Genomic DNA, 18,362 nt, shown 5'->3' on the forward strand with positions numbered 1-18,362 from the left:
GGGGGATAGAGGGAGGGGGATATAGAGGGGGATATAGAGGGGGGATATAGAGGGGGGATAGAGGGGGATAAAGGGAGGGGGATATAGAGGGGGGACGGGGATATAGAGGGGGGATAGGGGGACGGGGGATATAGAGGGGGGATAGAGGGAGGGGGATAGAGGGAGGGGGGATATAGAGGGGGGACGGGGATATAGAGGGGGATATAGAGGGTATATAGAGGGGGGATAGAGGGAGGGGGATAGAGGGAGGGGGGATAGAGGGAGGGGGGATATAGAGGGGGATAGAGGGAGGGGGATATAGAGGGGGACGGGGGATATAGAGGGGATAGGGGGGACGGGGATATAGAGGGGGGATAGAGGGAGGGGGGATAGAGGGAGGGGGGATATAGAGGGGGACGGGGATATAGAGGGGGGATATAGAGGGTATATAGAGGGGGGATAGAGGGAGGGGGATATAGAGGGGGACGGGGATATAGAGGGGGGATAGAGGGAGGGGGATAGAGGGAGGGGGATATAGAGGGGGGATAGGAGGGAGGGGGATAGAGGGAGGGGGGATATAGAGGGGGACGGGGATATAGAGGGGGATATAGAGGGTATATAGAGGGGGGATAGAGGGAGGGGGGATAGAGGGAGGGGGGATAGAGGGAGGGGGATATAGAGGGGGACGGGGTATAGAGGGGGATATAGAGGGTATATAGAGGGGGGATAGAGGGAGGGGGATAGAGGGAGGGGGATAGAGGGAGGGGGATATAGAGGGGGATAGAGGGAGGGGGATAGAGGGGGATATAGAGGGGGATATAGCGGGGGACGGGGATATAGAGGAGTGGAGGGAGATCCCTGTCAACGTCATCTCAGCAGCCAGATCTGGAGGAGGCTGGAGCCACGGTGGAGTCCGTTAGCGGTCACTGGTTCTCGCCCTGTCACAACAGAGAGAGGATGGGAATGGGGAAAGGATGTTGATTTCAGAAGAACACAATATAAAGACATTTAACACACCACCCCAACCTGGTTTGATGTGACTACAGGAACAGATGTACTGCATGTATGTAGGGCCAAATGTCTGCTTTAGTCTCACAACCACAGACTGCTGTGCTTACAGCTGCTAAAATACTGGGGTTGAACCAACCAGGTACAGTAGTTCTATAGCCTGGTCCCAGATCTGTTGATGGGCTCTTACCAACTCCACTGCTGTCCTTGGCATGACAATGAGTGACAAGGAGTTGCCATGATAGCACAGACTGGCACTCAGGCTATATGAGTTGCCATGATAACACAGACTGGCACTCAGGCTATATGAGTTGCCATGATAACACAGACTGGCTCTCAGGCTATATGAGTTGCCATGATAACACAGACTGGCTCTCAGGCTATATGAGTTGCCATGATAACACAGACTGGCTCTCAGGCTATATGAGTTGCCATGATAACACAGACTGGCTCTCAGGCTATATGAGTTGCCATGATAACACAGACAGACTGGCTCTCAGGCTATATGAGTTGCCATGATAACACAGACTGGCACTCAGGCTATATGAGTTGCCATGATAACACAGACTGGCTCTCAGGCTATATGAGTTGCCATGATAACACAGACAGACTGGCTCTCAGGCTATATGAGTTGCCATGATAACACAGACTGGCTCTCAGGCTATATGAGTTGCCATGATAACACAGACTGGCTCTCAGGCTATATGAGTTGCCATGATAACACAGACTGGCTCTCAGGCTAGTAGTTCTACATTCAGGAGTTTTAAATGGATGTGTAGTCCTTGGTCAAGGCATGGGTTAAACACAGCATCAATGAAGGGAGCAGTAAGCAGCTGTTCTGGTTAAATGAGTGGTCCTACTGTCTGGAGTAGCCTCGTTTGGTGATATGGAAACATGGATATGGGATGTAGGGACCCAGAAAAGTAACTCAGATGTCCGTTTGCCTTTCAAGATTTCCACAACTAAAACGATACTGGCCGAGAAGTTTACCGTATCTCAAAAGGACTGGTAGGTGACGTTTCTAACTGAAACAAGTTGCACATAGGTTGCATGAGACACGATGACCAGGCTTTATCCGGACAACAACAGAAATCTTCAGGCCATTGAGGGAAGAGGTCACATGATGATACATTGCAGTGTCTCTTCCTGTAATCAAGTCATTACACTCGGTCACGCAGCGTAGAGGAACACAGATCTGGGACCAGGCTAGGATTACAATAGGAAGAGTAGAGGAACACAGATCTGGGGACCAGGCTAGGATTACAATAGGAAGAGTAGAGGAACACAGATCTGGGGACCAGGCTAGGATTACAATAGGAAGAGTAGAGGAACACAGATCTGGGGACCAGGCTAGGATTACAATAGGAAGAGTAGAGGAACACAGATCTGGGGACCAGGCTAGGATTACAATAGGAAGAGTAGAGGAACACAGATCTGGGGACCAGGCTAGGATTACAATAGGAAGAGTAGAGGAACACAGATCTGGGGACCAGGCTAGGATTACAATAGGAAGAGTAGAGGAACACAGATCTGGGGACCAGGCTAGGATTACAATAGGAAGAGTAGAGGAACACAGATCTGGGGACCAGGCTAGGATTACAATAGGAAGAGTAGAGGAACACAGATCTGGGGACCAGGCTAGGATTACAATAGGAAGAGTAGAGGAACACAGATCTGGGGACCAGGCTAGGATTACAATAGGAAGAGTAGAGGAACACAGATCTGGGGACCAGGCTAGGATTACAATAGGAAGAGTAGAGGAACACAGATCTGGGGACCAGGCTAGGATTACAATAGGAAGAGTAGAGGAACACAGATCTGGGGACCAGGCTAGGATTACAATAGGAAGAGTAGAGGAACACAGATCTGGGGACCAGGCTAGGATTACAATAGGAAGAGTAGAGGAACACAGATCTGGGGACCAGGCTAGGATTACAATAGGAAGAGTAGAGGGACACAGATCTGGGACCAGGCTAGGATTACAATAGGAAGGGCAGCGCAGCAAATTAACCAACAGTCCCTTTCTGAACCACTGACAAGCAACTGACAGGCACATGCCCACCTCTGGAGTAACAGCAGCTGAAACAACAGCTCAACTGACAGGCACAAACAAACACACTGACACACCATGCTACAGACACATCACGCTACAGACACATCACGCTACAGACACATCACGCTACAGACACATCACGCTACAGACACATCACGCTACAGACACATCATGCTACAGACACACCATGCTACATGCTACAGACACATCATGCTACAGACACATCATGCTACAGACACATCACGCTACAGACACATCACGCTACAGACACACCATGCTACAGACACATCATGCTACAGACACATCACGCTACAGACAGAGCAGAGCACTCAAAGACCTACCGACAGACTGGCACAAACAAACTCCACAAGAAAAGCAATCGCAGAAACCCGACGTCACATAAAACCAAACCAGCCCTGCTGACCAGAACAGATCAGACACAAGCTGGGATCTTTACGATGACGTCAAGTTGGGGTGTTCTTTTTAAAGCTGAAAGTGAACTTCTTTGTGTTATAAAATCATCTTGTCGGTACGGAAGTGGGTGTTGCTGTCACAGAGGACAAAATCACAGCGCCCCCAACAGGCCAGCACAGCAGCTGCCTGCACCACTCTGATGCCATGCACAGCGCCCCCAACAGGCCAGCACAGCAGCTGCCTGCACCACTCTGATGTCATGTACAGCGCCCCCAACAGGCCAGCACAGCAGCTGCCTGCACCACTCTGATGCCATGCACAGCGCCCCCAACAGGCCAGCACAGCAGCTGCCTGCACCACTCTGATGTCATGTACAGCGCCCCCAACAGGCCAGCACAGCAGCTGCCTGCACCACTCTGATGCCATGCACAGCGCCCCCAACAGGCCAGCACAGCGCCCCCAACAGGCCAGCACAGCAGCACCACTCTGATGTCATGTACAGCGCCCCCAACAGGCCAGCACAGCAGCAGCACTCTGATGCCATGCACAGCGCCCCCAACAGGCCAGCACAGCGCCCCCAACAGGCCAGCACAGCAGCACCACTCTGATGCCATGCACAGCGCCCCCAACAGGCCAGCACAGCAGCACCACTCTGATGTCATGTACAGCGTCCCCAACAGGCCAGCACAGCAGCTGCCTGCACCACTCTGATGTCATGTACAGCGCCCCCAACAGGCCAGCACAGCAGCACCACTCTGATGCCATGCACAGCGCCCCCAACAGGCCAGCACAGCAGCACCACTCTGATGTCATGTACAGCGTCCCCAACAGGCCAGCACAGCAGCTGCCTGCACCACTCTGATGCCATGTACAGCGCCCCCAACAGGCCAGCACAGCAGCACCACTCTGATGCCATGCACAGCACCCCCAACAGGCCAGCACAGCGCCCCCAACAGGCCAGCACAGCGCCCCCAACAGGCCAGCACAGCGCCCCCAACAGGCCAGCACAGCAGCACCACTCTGATGCCATGCACAGCGCCCCCAACAGGCCAGCACAGCAGCACCACTCTGATGCCATGCACAGCGCCCCCAACAGGCCAGCACAGCAGCACCACTCTGATGCCATGTACAGCGCCCCCAACAGGCCAGCACAGCAGCACCACTCTGATGCCATGCACAGCGCCCCCAACAGGCCAGCACAGCAGCACCACTCTGATGCCATGCACAGCGCCCCCAACAGGCCAGCACAGCAGCACCACTCTGATGCCATGCACAGCGCCCCCAACAGGCCAGCACAGCAGCACCACTCTGATGCCATGTACAGCGCCCCCAACAGGCCAGCACAGCGCCCCCAACAGGCCAGCACAGCAGCACCACTCTGATGCCATGCACAGCGCCCCCAACAGGCCAGCACAGCGCCCCCAACAGGCCAGCACAGCAAACTGTCCAAGAGAACAAGAGATTTAGGCCAGAACCATACATGTGGAAATACAGCGCCTTCGGAAAGTATTCAGACCCCTTGCCTTATCCACATTTTGTTAAGTTACAGCCTTATTCTAAAAAATTTTTTTTAAAGAATCCTCAGCAATCTACACACAATACCCCATAATGACAAAGCGAAAACTGATTTTAAGAAATGTGTGCAAATGTAAAATATATATATATTTTTAAAATACCTTCTTTACATAAGTATTCAGACCCTTTGCTATGAGACTCGAAATTGAGCTCCGGTGCATCCTGTTTCCATTGATCATCCTTGAGATGTTTCTACAACTTGATTGGAGTCCACCTGTGGTCAATTCAATTGATTGGACATGATTTGGAAAGGCACACACCTGTCTATATAAGGTCCCACAGTTGACAGTGCATGTCAGAGCAAAAACCAAGCCATGAGGTCGAAGGAATTGTCCGTAGAGCTCCAAGACAGGATTGTGTCGAGGCACAGATCTAGGGAAGGGTACCAAAACATTTCTGCAGCATTGAAGTTCCCCAAGAACATAGTGGCCTCCATCATTCTTAAATGGAAGAAGTTTGGAACCACCAAGACTTCCTAGAGCTGGCCGCCCTGCCAAACTGAGCAATTGGGGAGAAGGGCCTTGGTCAGGGAGGTGACCAAGCACCCAATGGTCACTCTGACAGAGCTCCTCTGTGGAGATGGGAGAATCTTCCAGAAGGACAACCATCTCTGCAGCACTCCACCAATCAGGCCTTTATGGTAGTGGCCAGACAGAAGCCACTCCTCAGTAAAAGGCACATGACAGCCCGCTTGGAGATTGCCAAAAGGCACTTAAAGGACTCTGACCATGAGAAACAAGATTCTCTGGTCTGATGAAACCAAGATTGAACACTTTGGCCTGAATGCCAAGCGTCATGTCTGGAGGAAACCTGGCACCATCCCTACGGTGAAGCATGGTGGTGGCAGTATCATGCTGTGGGGATGTTTTTCAGCGGCAGGGACTGGGAGACTAGTCAGGATCGAGGCAAAGTTTAACGGAGCAAAGTACAGAGAAATCCTTGATGAAAACCTACTCCAGAGTGCTCAGGACCTCAGACTGGGCTGAAGGTTCACCTTCCAACAGGACAACGACCCTAAGCACACAGCCAAGACAACACAGGAGTAGTTTCGGGACAAGTCTCTGAATGTCCTTGAGTGGCCCAGCCAGAGCCCGGACTTAAACCCGATCAAACATCTCTGGAGAGACCTGAAAATAGCTGTGCAGCGACGCTCCCCATCCAACCTGACAGAGCTTGAGAGGATCTGCAGAGAAGAATGGGAGAAACTCCCCAAATACAGCTGTGCCAAGCTTGTAGCGTCATACCCAAGAAGACTCGAGGCTGTAATCGCTGCCAAATGTGCTTCAACAAAGTACTGAGTAAAGGGTCTGAATACTTACACTACCGGTCAAAAGATTTAGAACACCTACTCATTCAACATTTTTTCTTTATTTTTACTATTTTCTACATTGTAGAAAAATAGTGAAGACATTAAAACTATTAAATAACTACCACACAGTCAGTCAGTCTCACAGGGAGTCCTAGTGAATAACTATTACCCTTTAACATAGTCATTCAATAGGACTCCCTATGTTAAAGGTTCATAGTCATTCAATAGGACTCCCTATGACCCTTTAACACAGGGAGTCCTAGTGAATAACTATTACCCTTTAACATAGTCATTCAATAGGACTCCCTATGTTAAAGGGTCATAGTCATTCAATAGGACTCCCTATGTTAAAGGGTCATAGTCATTCAATAGGACTCCCTGTGACCCTTTAACACAGGAAGTCCTATTGAATGACTATGACCCTTTAACACAGGAAGTCCTATTGAATAACTATGACCCTTTAACACAGGAAGTCCTATTGAATGACTATGACCCTTTAACACAGGAAGTCCTAGTGAATAACTATTACCCTTTAACACAGGAAGTCCTAGTGAATAAAAAAACAAAACTCAGAATTTTTTTTGTCCCTGTGAATGAATCACCCTTCAATACAGACATGTTTGGATCCAAAACGATATCCTGGTTATTTCATGACGTGAAATGACAAATGCCATGTGATTCTGAAGGTCATGTGGTTTAAAGGTAAAGTGTAATGATAATGTATTTGAAAGGTGCAGGATTAATCACCTTTTCCTCTTTTTGTCAGAGTCTGTTATGCTGGGCTTCGTCTGCTTGGGCTCTGTGATCTTGGGGGTCCAGTTAGACAACCTCTCATCTCGGTGTCTCTTGCGAGCACTATGACAAAAGTATGAAAGAGTCAATCAAACCTTTTTGCCACTAAGTTTAGCATAGCAGCACCCTGGTCAGAATGGAGGCAATCAATAAAGGAAGCTTCTCCTGACTTCCCCAGACTTTTTGGGACAGTTTCCTGTAGCAAAATTAAACTAATGTAGAAAAATAATTGAACATGTTTTAGTCAAGGAATACACTTCATCTGTGTCCCGGAAACCAGCTTTTAGAGAAGAGACACACCGCAAAGACAAACAGCTAAACGCTGCAATGTCTCATCTCTTACAGCACCTCACCCCCCTACTACCAGCCAGTCTCTACTACATCCCCCTACTACCAGACAGTCTCTACTACATCCCCCTACTACCAGCCAGTCTCTACTACATCCCCTACTACCAGACAGTCTCTACTACATCCCCTACTACCAGCCAGTCTCTACTACATCCCCCTACTACCAGCCAGTCTCTACTACATCCCCCTACTACCAGACAGTCTCTACTACATCCCCCTACTACCAGACAGTCTCTACTACATCCCCCTACTACCAGACAGTCTCTACTACATCCCCCTACTACCAGACAGTCTCTACTACATCCCCTACTACCAGCCAGTCTCTACTACATCCCCCTACTACCAGACAGTCTCTACTACATCCCCCTACTACCAGCCAGTCTCTACTACATCCCCCTACTACCAGACAGTCTCTACTACATCCCCCTACTACCAGCCAGTCTCTACTACATCCCCCTACTACCAGACAGTCTCTACTACATCCCCCTACTACCAGCCAGTCTCTACTACATCCCCTACTACCAGACAGTCTCTACTACATCCCCCTACTACCAGACAGTCTCTACTACATCCCCCTACTACCAGACAGTCTCTACTACATCCCCCTACTACCAGTCAGTCTCTACTACATCCCCTACTACCAGACAGTCTCTACTACATCCCCCTACTACCAGACAGTCTCTACTACATCCCCCTACTACCAGACAGTCTCTACTACATCCCCCTACTACCAGACAGTCTCTACTACATCCCCCTACTACCAGCCAGTCTCTACTACATCCCCCTACTACTAGACAGTCTCTACTACATCCCCTACTACCAGACAGTCTCTACTACATCCCCTACTACCAGACAGTCTCTACTACATCCCCCTACTACCAGCCAGTCTCCACTACATCCCCCTACTACCAGTCAGTCTCTACTACATCCCCCTACTACTAGACAGTCTCTACTACATCCCCCTACTACCAGACAGTCAGTCTCTACTACATCCCCCTACTACCAGCCAGTCTCTACTACATCCCCTACTACCAGCCAGTCTCTACTACATCCCCTACTACCAGACAGTCTCTACTACATCCCCCTACTACCAGACAGTCTCTACTACATCCCCCTACTACCAGACAGTCTCTACTACATCCCCCTACTACCAGACAGTCTCTACTACATCCCCCTACTACCAGTCAGTCTCTACTACATCCCCCTACTACCAGCCAGTCTCTACTACATCCCCCTACTACCAGACAGTCTCTACTACATCCCCCTACTACCAGACAGTCTCTACTACATCCCCTACTACTAGACAGTCTCTACTACATCCCCCTACTACCAGTCAGTCTCTACTACATCCCCCTACTACCAGACAGTCTCTACTACATCCCCCTACTACCAGACAGTCAGTCTCTATTACATCCCCCTACTACCAGACAGTCTCTACTACATCCCCCTACTACTAGACAGTCTCTACTACATCCCCCTACTACCAGTCAGTCTCTACTACATCCCCCTACTACCAGACAGTCTCTACTACATCCCCCTACTACCAGCCAGTCTCTACTACATCCCCCTACTACTAGACAGTCTCTACTACATCCCCCTACTACCAGACAGTCTCTACTACATCCCGCTACTACCAGACAGTCTCTACTACATCCCCCTACTACCAGACAGTCTCTACTACATCCCCCTACTACCAGACAGTCTCTACTACATCCCCCTACTACCAGCCAGTCTCTACTACATCCCCCTACTACCAGACAGTCTCTACTACATCCCCCTACTACCAGACAGTCTCTACTACATCCCCTACTACCAGACAGTCAGTCTCTATTACATCCCCCTACTCCCAGACAGTCTCTACTACATCCCCCTACTACCAGACAGTCTCTACTACATCCCCCTACTACCAGACAGTCTCTACTACATCCCCCTACTACCAGCCAGTCTCTACTACATCCCCCTACTACCAGACAGTCTCTACTACATCCCCCTACTACCAGACAGTCTCTACTACATCCCCCTACTACCAGCCAGTCTCTACTACATCCCCTTACTACCAGCCAGTCTCTACTACATCCCCCTACTACCAGACAGTCTCTACTACATCCCCCTACTACCAGTCAGTCTCTACTACATCCCCCTACTACTAGACAGTCTCTACTACATCCCCCTACTACCAGCCAGTCTCTACTACATCCCCCTACTACCAGACAGTCTCTACTACATCCCCTACTACCAGACAGTCTCTACTACATCCCCCTACTACCAGACAGTCAGTCTCTATTACATCCCCCTACTCCCAGACAGTCTCTACTACATCCCCCTACTACCAGACAGTCTCTACTACATCCCCCTACTACCAGACAGTCTCTACTACATCCCCCTACTACCAGCCAGTCTCTACTACATCCCCCTACTACCAGACAGTCTCTACTACATCCCCCTACTACCAGACAGTCTCTACTACATCCCCCTACTACCAGCCAGTCTCTACTACATCCCCCTACTACCAGCCAGTCTCTACTACATCCCCCTACTACCAGACAGTCTCTACTACATCCCCCTACTACCAGTCAGTCTCTACTACATCCCCCTACTACCAGACAGTCTCTACTACATCCCCCTACTACCAGTCAGTCTCTACTACATCCCCCTACTACCAGACAGTCTCTACTACATCCTCCTACTACCAGCCAGTCAGTCTCTATTACATCCCCCTACTACCAGTCTCTACTACATCCCCCTACTACTAGACAGTCTCTACTACATCCCCTACTACCAGTCAGTCTCTACTACATCCCCTACTACCAGACAGTCTCTACTACATCCCCCTACTACCAGCCAGTCTCTACTACATCCCCTACTACTAGACAGTCTCTACTACATCCCCCTACTACCAGTCAGTCTCTACTACATCCCCCTACTACCAGACAGTCTCTACTACATCCCCCTACTACCAGCCAGTCTCTACTACATCCCCCTACTACCAGCCAGTCTCTACTACATCCCCCTACTACCAGCCAGTCTCTACTACATCCCGCTACTACCAGACAGTCTCTACTACATCCCCCTACTACCAGACAGTCTCTACTACATCCCCCTACTACCAGACAGTCTCTACTACATCCCCCTACTACCAGCCAGTCTCTACTACATCCCCCTACTACCAGACAGTCTCTACTACATCCCCCTACTACCAGACAGTCTCTACTACATCCCCCTACTACCAGACAGTCAGTCTCTATTACATCCCCCTACTCCCAGACAGTCTCTACTACATCCCCCTACTACCAGACAGTCTCTACTACATCCCCCTACTACCAGACAGTCTCTACTACATCCCCTACTACCAGCCAGTCTCTACTACATCCCCCCTACTACCAGACAGTCTCTACTACATCCCCCTACTACCAGACAGTCTCTACTACATCCCCCTACTACCAGACAGTCTCTACTACATCCCCCTACTACCAGCCAGTCTCTACTACATCCCCTACTACCAGACAGTCTCTACTACATCCCCCTACTACCAGACAGTCTCTACTACATCCCCCTACTACCAGACAGTCTCTACTACATCCCCCTACTACCAGACAGTCAGTCTCTATTACATCCCCCTACTACCAGACAGTCTCTACTACATCCCCCTACTACCAGACAGTCTCTACTACATCCCCCTACTACCAGACAGTCTCTACTACATCCCCCTACTACCAGACAGTCTCTACTACATCCCCCTACTACCAGACAGTCTTTACTACATCCCCCTACTACAAGTCAGTCTCTACTACATCCCCCTACTACCAGACAGTCTCTACTACATCCCCCTACTACCAGCCAGTCTCTACTACATCCCCCTACTCCCAGACAGTCTCTACTACATCCCCCTACTACCAGACAGTCTCTACTACATCCCCCTACTACCAGACAGTCTCTACTACATCCCCCTACTACCAGACAGTCTCTACTACATCCCCTACTACCAGACAGTCTCTACTACATCCCCCTACTACCAGACAGTCTCTACTACATCCCCCTACTACCAGACAGTCTCTACTACATCCCCTACTACCAGACAGTCTCTACTACATCCCCTACTACCAGACAGTCTCTACTACATCCCCCTACTACCAGCCAGTCTCCACTACATCCCCTACTACCAGACAGTCTCACTACATCCCCTACTACCAGACAGTCTCTACTACATCCCCCTACTACCAGACAGTCTCTACTACATCCCCCTACTCCCCAGACAGTCTCTACTACATCCCCCTACTACCAGACAGTCTCTACTACATCCCCCTACTACCAGACAGTCTCTACTACATCCCCCTACTACCAGACAGTCTCTACTACATCCCCCTACTACCAGACAGTCTCTACTACATCCCCCTACTACCAGACAGTCTCCACTACACCCCCCTACTACCAGCCACACAGTCTCTACTACATCCCCCTACTACCAGTCAGTCTCTACTACATCCCCCTACTACCAGCCAGTCTCTACTACATCCCCTACTACCAGACAGTCTCTACTACATCCCCCTACTACCAGCCAGTCTCCACTACATCCCCCTACTACCAGACAGTCTCTACTACATCCCCCTACTACCAGCCAGTCAGTCTCTACTACATCCCCTACTACCAGACAGTCTCTACTACATCCCCCTACTACCAGACAGTCTCTACTACATCCCCCTACTACCAGACAGTCTCTACTACATCCCCCTACTACCAGACAGTCTCTACTACATCCCCCTACTACCAGACAGTCTCTACTACATCCCCCTACTACCAGACAGTCTCTACTACATCCCCTACTACCAGCCAGTCAGTCTCTACTACATCCCCCTACTACTAGACAGTCTCTACTACACCCCCCTACTACCAGACAGTCTCTACTACATCCCCCTACTACCAGTCTCTACTACATCCCCCTACTACCAGTCATTCTCCACTACATCCCCCTACTACCAGCCAGTCAGTCTCTACTACATCCCCCTACTACCAGCCAGTCTCCACTACATCCCCCTACTACCAGCCAGTCTCTACTACATCCCCCTACTACCAGCCAGTCAGTCTCTACTACATCCCCCTACTACCAGCCAGTCAGTCCCCCTACTACCAGACAGTCTCTACTACACCCCCCTACTACCAGACAGTCTCTACTACATCCCCCTACTACCAGACAGTCTCTACTACATCCCCCTACTACCAGCCAGTCTCTACTACATCCCCCTACTACCAGCCAGTCTCTACTACATCCCCCTACTACCAGACAGTCTCTACTACATCCCCTACTACCAGACAGTCTCTACTACATCCCCTACTACCAGCCAGTCTCTACTACATCCCCCTACTACCAGACAGTCTCTACTACATCCCCCTACTACCAGCCAGTCTCTACTACACCCCCCTACTACCAGACAGTCTCTACTACATCCCCCTACTACCAGACAGTCTCTACTACATCCCCCTACTACCAGCCAGTCTCTACTACATCCCCCTACTACCAGACAGTCTCTACTACATCCCCCTACTACCAGACAGTCTCTACTACATCCCCTACTACCAGACAGTCTCTACTACATCCCCCTACTACCAGCCAGTCTCTACTACATCCCCCTACTACCAGACAGTCTCTACTACATCCCCCTACTACGTCTCTACTACATCCCCCTACTACCAGACAGTCTCTACTACATCCCCCTACTACCAGACAGTCTCTACTACATCCCCCTACTACCAGCCAGTCTCTACTACATCCCCTACTACCAGACAGTCTCTACTACATCCCCCTACTACCAGACAGTCTCTACTACATCCCCTACTACCAGACAGTCTCTACTACATCCCCCTACTACCAGCCAGTCTCTACTACATCCCCCTACTACCAGACAGTCTCTACTACATCCCCTACTACCAGACAGTCTCTACTACATCCCCTACTACCAGACAGTCTCTACTACATCCCCCTACTACCAGACAGTCTCTACTACATCCCCCTACTACCAGCCAGTCTCTACTACATCCCCTACTACCAGACAGTCTCTACTACATCCCCCCTACTACCAGACAGTCTCTACTACATCCCCCTACTACCAGACAGTCTCTACTACATCCCCTACTACCAGCCAGTCTCTACTACATCCCCCTACTACCAGACAGTCTCTACTACATCCCCTACTACCAGTCAGTCTCTACTACATCCCCCTACTACCAGCCAGTCTCTACTACATCCCCTACTACCAGCCAGTCTCTACTACATCCCCTACTACCAGCCAGTCTCTACTACATCCCCTACTACCAGACAGTCTCTACTACATCCCCACTACCAGACAGTCTCTACTACATCCCCCTACTACCAGTCAGTCTCTACTACATCCCCTACTACCAGTCTCTACACATCCCCTACTACCAGACAGTCTCTACTACATCCCTACTACCAGTCAGTCTCTACTACATCCCCTACTACCAGCCAGTCTCTACTACATCCCCCTACTACCAGACAGTCTCTACTATATCCCCCTACTACCAGACAGTCTGTCTCCACTACATCCCCCTACTACCAGTCAGTCTCTACTACATCCCCCTACTACCAGCCAGTCTGTCTCCACTACATCCCCCTACTACCAGCCAGTCTCTACTACATCCCCCTACTACCAGACAGTCAGTCTCTACTACATCCCCCTACTACCAGCCAGTCTGTCTCCACTACATCCCCCTACTACCAGACAGTCTCTACTACATCCCCCTACTACCAGCCAGTCTCTACTACATCCCCCTACTACCAGCCAGTCTCTACTACATCCCCCTACTACCAGTCAGTCTCTACTATATCCCCCTACTACCAGTCAGTCTCTACTACATCCCCCTACTACCAGACAGTCTCTACTACATCCCCCTACTACCAGCCAGTCTCTACTACATCCCCCTACTACCAGCCAGTCTCTACTACATCCCCCTACTACCAGCCAGTCTCTACTACATCCCGCTACTACCAGACAGTCTCTACTACATCCCCCTACTACCAGACAGTCTCTACTACATCCCCCTACTACCAGACAGTCTCTACTACATCCCCCTACTACCAGCCAGTCTCTACTACATCCCCCTACTACCAGACAGTCTCTACTACATCCCCCTACTACCAGACAGTCTCTACTACATCCCCCCTACTACCAGACAGTCAGTCTCTATTACATCCCCCTACTCCCAGACAGTCTCTACTACATCCCCCCTACTACCAGACAGTCTCTACTACATCCCCCTACTACCAGACAGTCTCTACTACATCCCCCTACTACCAGACAGTCTCTACTACATCCCCTACTACCAGACAGTCTCTACTACATCCCCCTACTACCAGACAGTCTCTACTACATCCCCCTACTACCAGACAGTCTCTACTACATCCCCTACTACCAGCCAGTCTCTACTACATCCCCCTACTACCAGACAGTCTCTACTACATCCCCTACTACCAGACAGTCTCTACTACATCCCCCTACTACCAGACAGTCTCTACTACATCCCCCTACTACCAGACAGTCAGTCTCTATTACATCCCCCTACTACCAGACAGTCTCTACTACATCCCCCCTACTACCAGACAGTCTCTACTACATCCCCCTACTACCAGACAGTCTCTACTACATCCCCTACTACCAGACAGTCTCTACTACATCCCCTACTACCAGACAGTCTTTACTACATCCCCCTACTACAAGTCAGTCTCTACTACATCCCCCTACTACCAGACAGTCTCTACTACATCCCCCTACTACCAGCCAGTCTCTACTACATCCCCCTACTCCCAGACAGTCTCTACTACATCCCCCTACTACCAGACAGTCTCTACTACATCCCCTACTACCAGACAGTCTCTACTACATCCCCCTACTACCAGACAGTCTCTACTACATCCCCTACTACCAGACAGTCTCTACTACATCCCCCTACTACCAGACAGTCTCTACTACATCCCCTACTACCAGACAGTCTCTACTACATCCCCCTACTACCAGACAGTCTCTACTACATCCCCCTACTACCAGACAGTCTCTACTACATCCCCCTACTACCAGCCAGTCTCCACTACATCCCCCTACTACCAGACAGTCTCTACTACATCCCCCTACTACCAGACAGTCTCTACTACATCCCCCTACTACCAGACAGTCTCTACTACATCCCCCCTACTCCCAGACAGTCTCTACTACATCCCCTACTACCAGACAGTCTCTACTTACATCCCCCTACTACCAGACAGTCTCTACTACATCCCCCTACTACCAGACAGTCTCTACTACATCCCCCCTACTACCAGACAGTCTCTACTACATCCCCTACTACCAGACAGTCTCCACTACACCCCCCTACTACCAGCCACACAGTCTCTACTACATCCCCCTACTACCAGTCAGTCTCTACTACATCCCCCTACTACCAGCCAGTCTCTACTACATCCCCCTACTACCAGACAGTCTCTACTACATCCCCCTACTACCAGCCAGTCTCCACTACATCCCCCTACTACCAGACAGTCTCTACTACATCCCCCTACTACCAGCCAGTCAGTCTCTACTACATCCCCCTACTACTAGACAGTCTCTACTACACCCCCCTACTACCAGACAGTCTCTACTACATCCCCCTACTACCAGTCTCTACTACATCCCCTACTACCAGTCACTCCACTACATCCCCTACTACCAGCCAGTCAGTCTCTACTACATCCCCCTACTACCAGCCAGTCTCCACTACATCCCCTACTACCAGCCAGTCTCTACTACATCCCCTACTACCAGCCAGTCAGTCTCTACTACATCCCCTACTACCAGCCAGTCAGTCCCCCTACTACCAGACAGTCTCTACTACACCCCCCTACTACCAGACAGTCTCTACTACATCCCCCTACTACCAGACAGTCTCTACTACATCCCCCTACTACCAGACAGTCTCTACTACATCCCCCTACTACCAGCCAGTCTCTACTACATCCCCCTACTACCAGACAGTCTCTACTACATCCCCTACTACCAGCCAGTCTCTACTACACCCCCTACTACCAGACAGTCTCTACTACATCCCCTACTACCAGACAGTCTCTACTACATCCCCCCTACTACCAGCCAGTCTCTACTACATCCCCTACTACCAGACAGTCTCTACTACATCCCCTACTACCAGACAGTCTCTACTACATCCCCCTACTACCAGCCAGTCTCTACTACATCCCCTACTACCAGCCAGTCTCTACTACATCCCCCTACTACCAGACAGTCTCTACTACATCCCTCTCCACTCCCTACTACCAGACAGTCTCTACTACATCCCCTACTACCAGCCAGTCTCACTACATCCCCTACTACCAGCCAGTCTCTACTACATCCCCCTACTACCAGACAGTTCTACTACATCCCCCTACTACCAGACAGTCTCTACTACATCCCCCTACTACCAGACAGTCTCTACTACATCCCCCTACTACCAGCCAGTCTCTACTACATCCCCCTACTACCAGACAGTCTCTACTATATCCCCTACTACCAGACAGTTCTACTACATCCCCTACTACAGACAGTCTCTACTACATCCCCCTACTACCAGACAGTCTCTACTACATCCCCCTCTACTACCAGACAGTCTCTACTACATCCCCCTACTACCAGCCAGTCTCTACTACATCCCCCCTACTACCAGACAGTCTCTACTACATCCCCCTACTACCAGACAGTCTCTACTACATCCCCCTACTACCAGACAGATTCTCTACTACATCCCCCTACTACCAGCCAGTCTCTACTACATCCCCTACTACCAGACAGTCTCTACTACATCCCCCACTACCAGTCAGTCTCTACTACATCCCCCTACTACCAGCCAGTCTCTACTACATCCCCCTACTACCAGCCAGTCTCTACTACATCCCTACTACCAGCCAGTCTCTACTACATCCCCCTACTACCAGCCAGTCTCTACTACATCCCCCTACTACCAGACAGTCTCTACTACATCCCCTACTACCAGACAGTCTCTACTACATCCCCCTACTACCAGTCAGTCTACTACATCCCCTACTACCAGTCTCTACTTACATCCCCCTACTACCAGACAGTCTCTACTACATCCCCCTACTACCAGTCAGTCTCTACTACATCCCCCTACTACCAGCCAGTCTCTACTACATCCCCCTACTACCAGACAGTCTCTACTATATCCCCCTACTACCAGACAGTCTGTCTCCACTACATCCCCCTACTACCAGTCAGTCTCTACTACATCCCCCTACTACCAGCCAGTCTGTCTCCACTACATCCCCCTACTACCAGCCAGTCTCTACTACATCCCCCTACTACCAGACAGTCAGTCTCTACTACATCCCCCTACTACCAGCCAGTCTGTCTCCACTACATCCCCTACTACCAGACAGTCTCTACTACATCCCCTACTACCAGCCAGTCTCTACTAATCCCCCTACTACCACCAGTCTCTACTAATCCCCTACTAAAGTCAGTCTCTACATATCCCCTACTACAGTCAGTCCCTACAATCCCCTACTACAGACAGATTATTACATCCTCCTACTACAGCCAGTCAGTTCTATTACATCCCCCGACTACCAGTCTCTACTAATCCCCTACTACCAGACAGTCTCTACTACATCCCCTACTACCAGCCAGTCCCTATTACATCATAAGACAGTAGTTAAATCCCCTATAAGTAGTTCTATAACCCCTACTAAGTAGTTCTATAATCCCCCTACTACAGTAGTCTCTACTACACCCCCCTACTACCAGTCAGTCTCTACTACATCCCCCTACTACGCCTCTACTAATCCCCCTACTACAAGTTACTAATCCCTCTACTACTAGACAGTCT

General features: G+C 50.3%; 1 protein-coding gene across 1 annotated transcript in view; it reads right to left on the reverse strand.

Moving 5' to 3' along the window:
* Window positions 1-760: 760 nt before the first annotated feature.
* ptpn2b (protein tyrosine phosphatase non-receptor type 2b) overlaps window positions 761-18,362 on the reverse strand; it is an 85,191-nt gene continuing 67,589 nt past the window's right edge. The window contains exons 9-10 of the mRNA XM_041869321.2: window positions 7,086-7,193; window positions 761-917 (exon numbers count right to left, since the gene is read on the reverse strand). Of these exons, the coding sequence (XP_041725255.1) occupies window positions 896-917; window positions 7,086-7,193 (130 nt within the window). The 3' untranslated portion in view covers window positions 761-895. The remainder of the gene's footprint in view (window positions 918-7,085; window positions 7,194-18,362) is intronic.

This window comes from Coregonus clupeaformis, unplaced genomic scaffold (assembly GCF_020615455.1).
Source record: "Coregonus clupeaformis isolate EN_2021a unplaced genomic scaffold, ASM2061545v1 scaf0187, whole genome shotgun sequence".
Taxonomy (NCBI): Eukaryota; Metazoa; Chordata; class Actinopteri; order Salmoniformes; family Salmonidae; genus Coregonus; species Coregonus clupeaformis.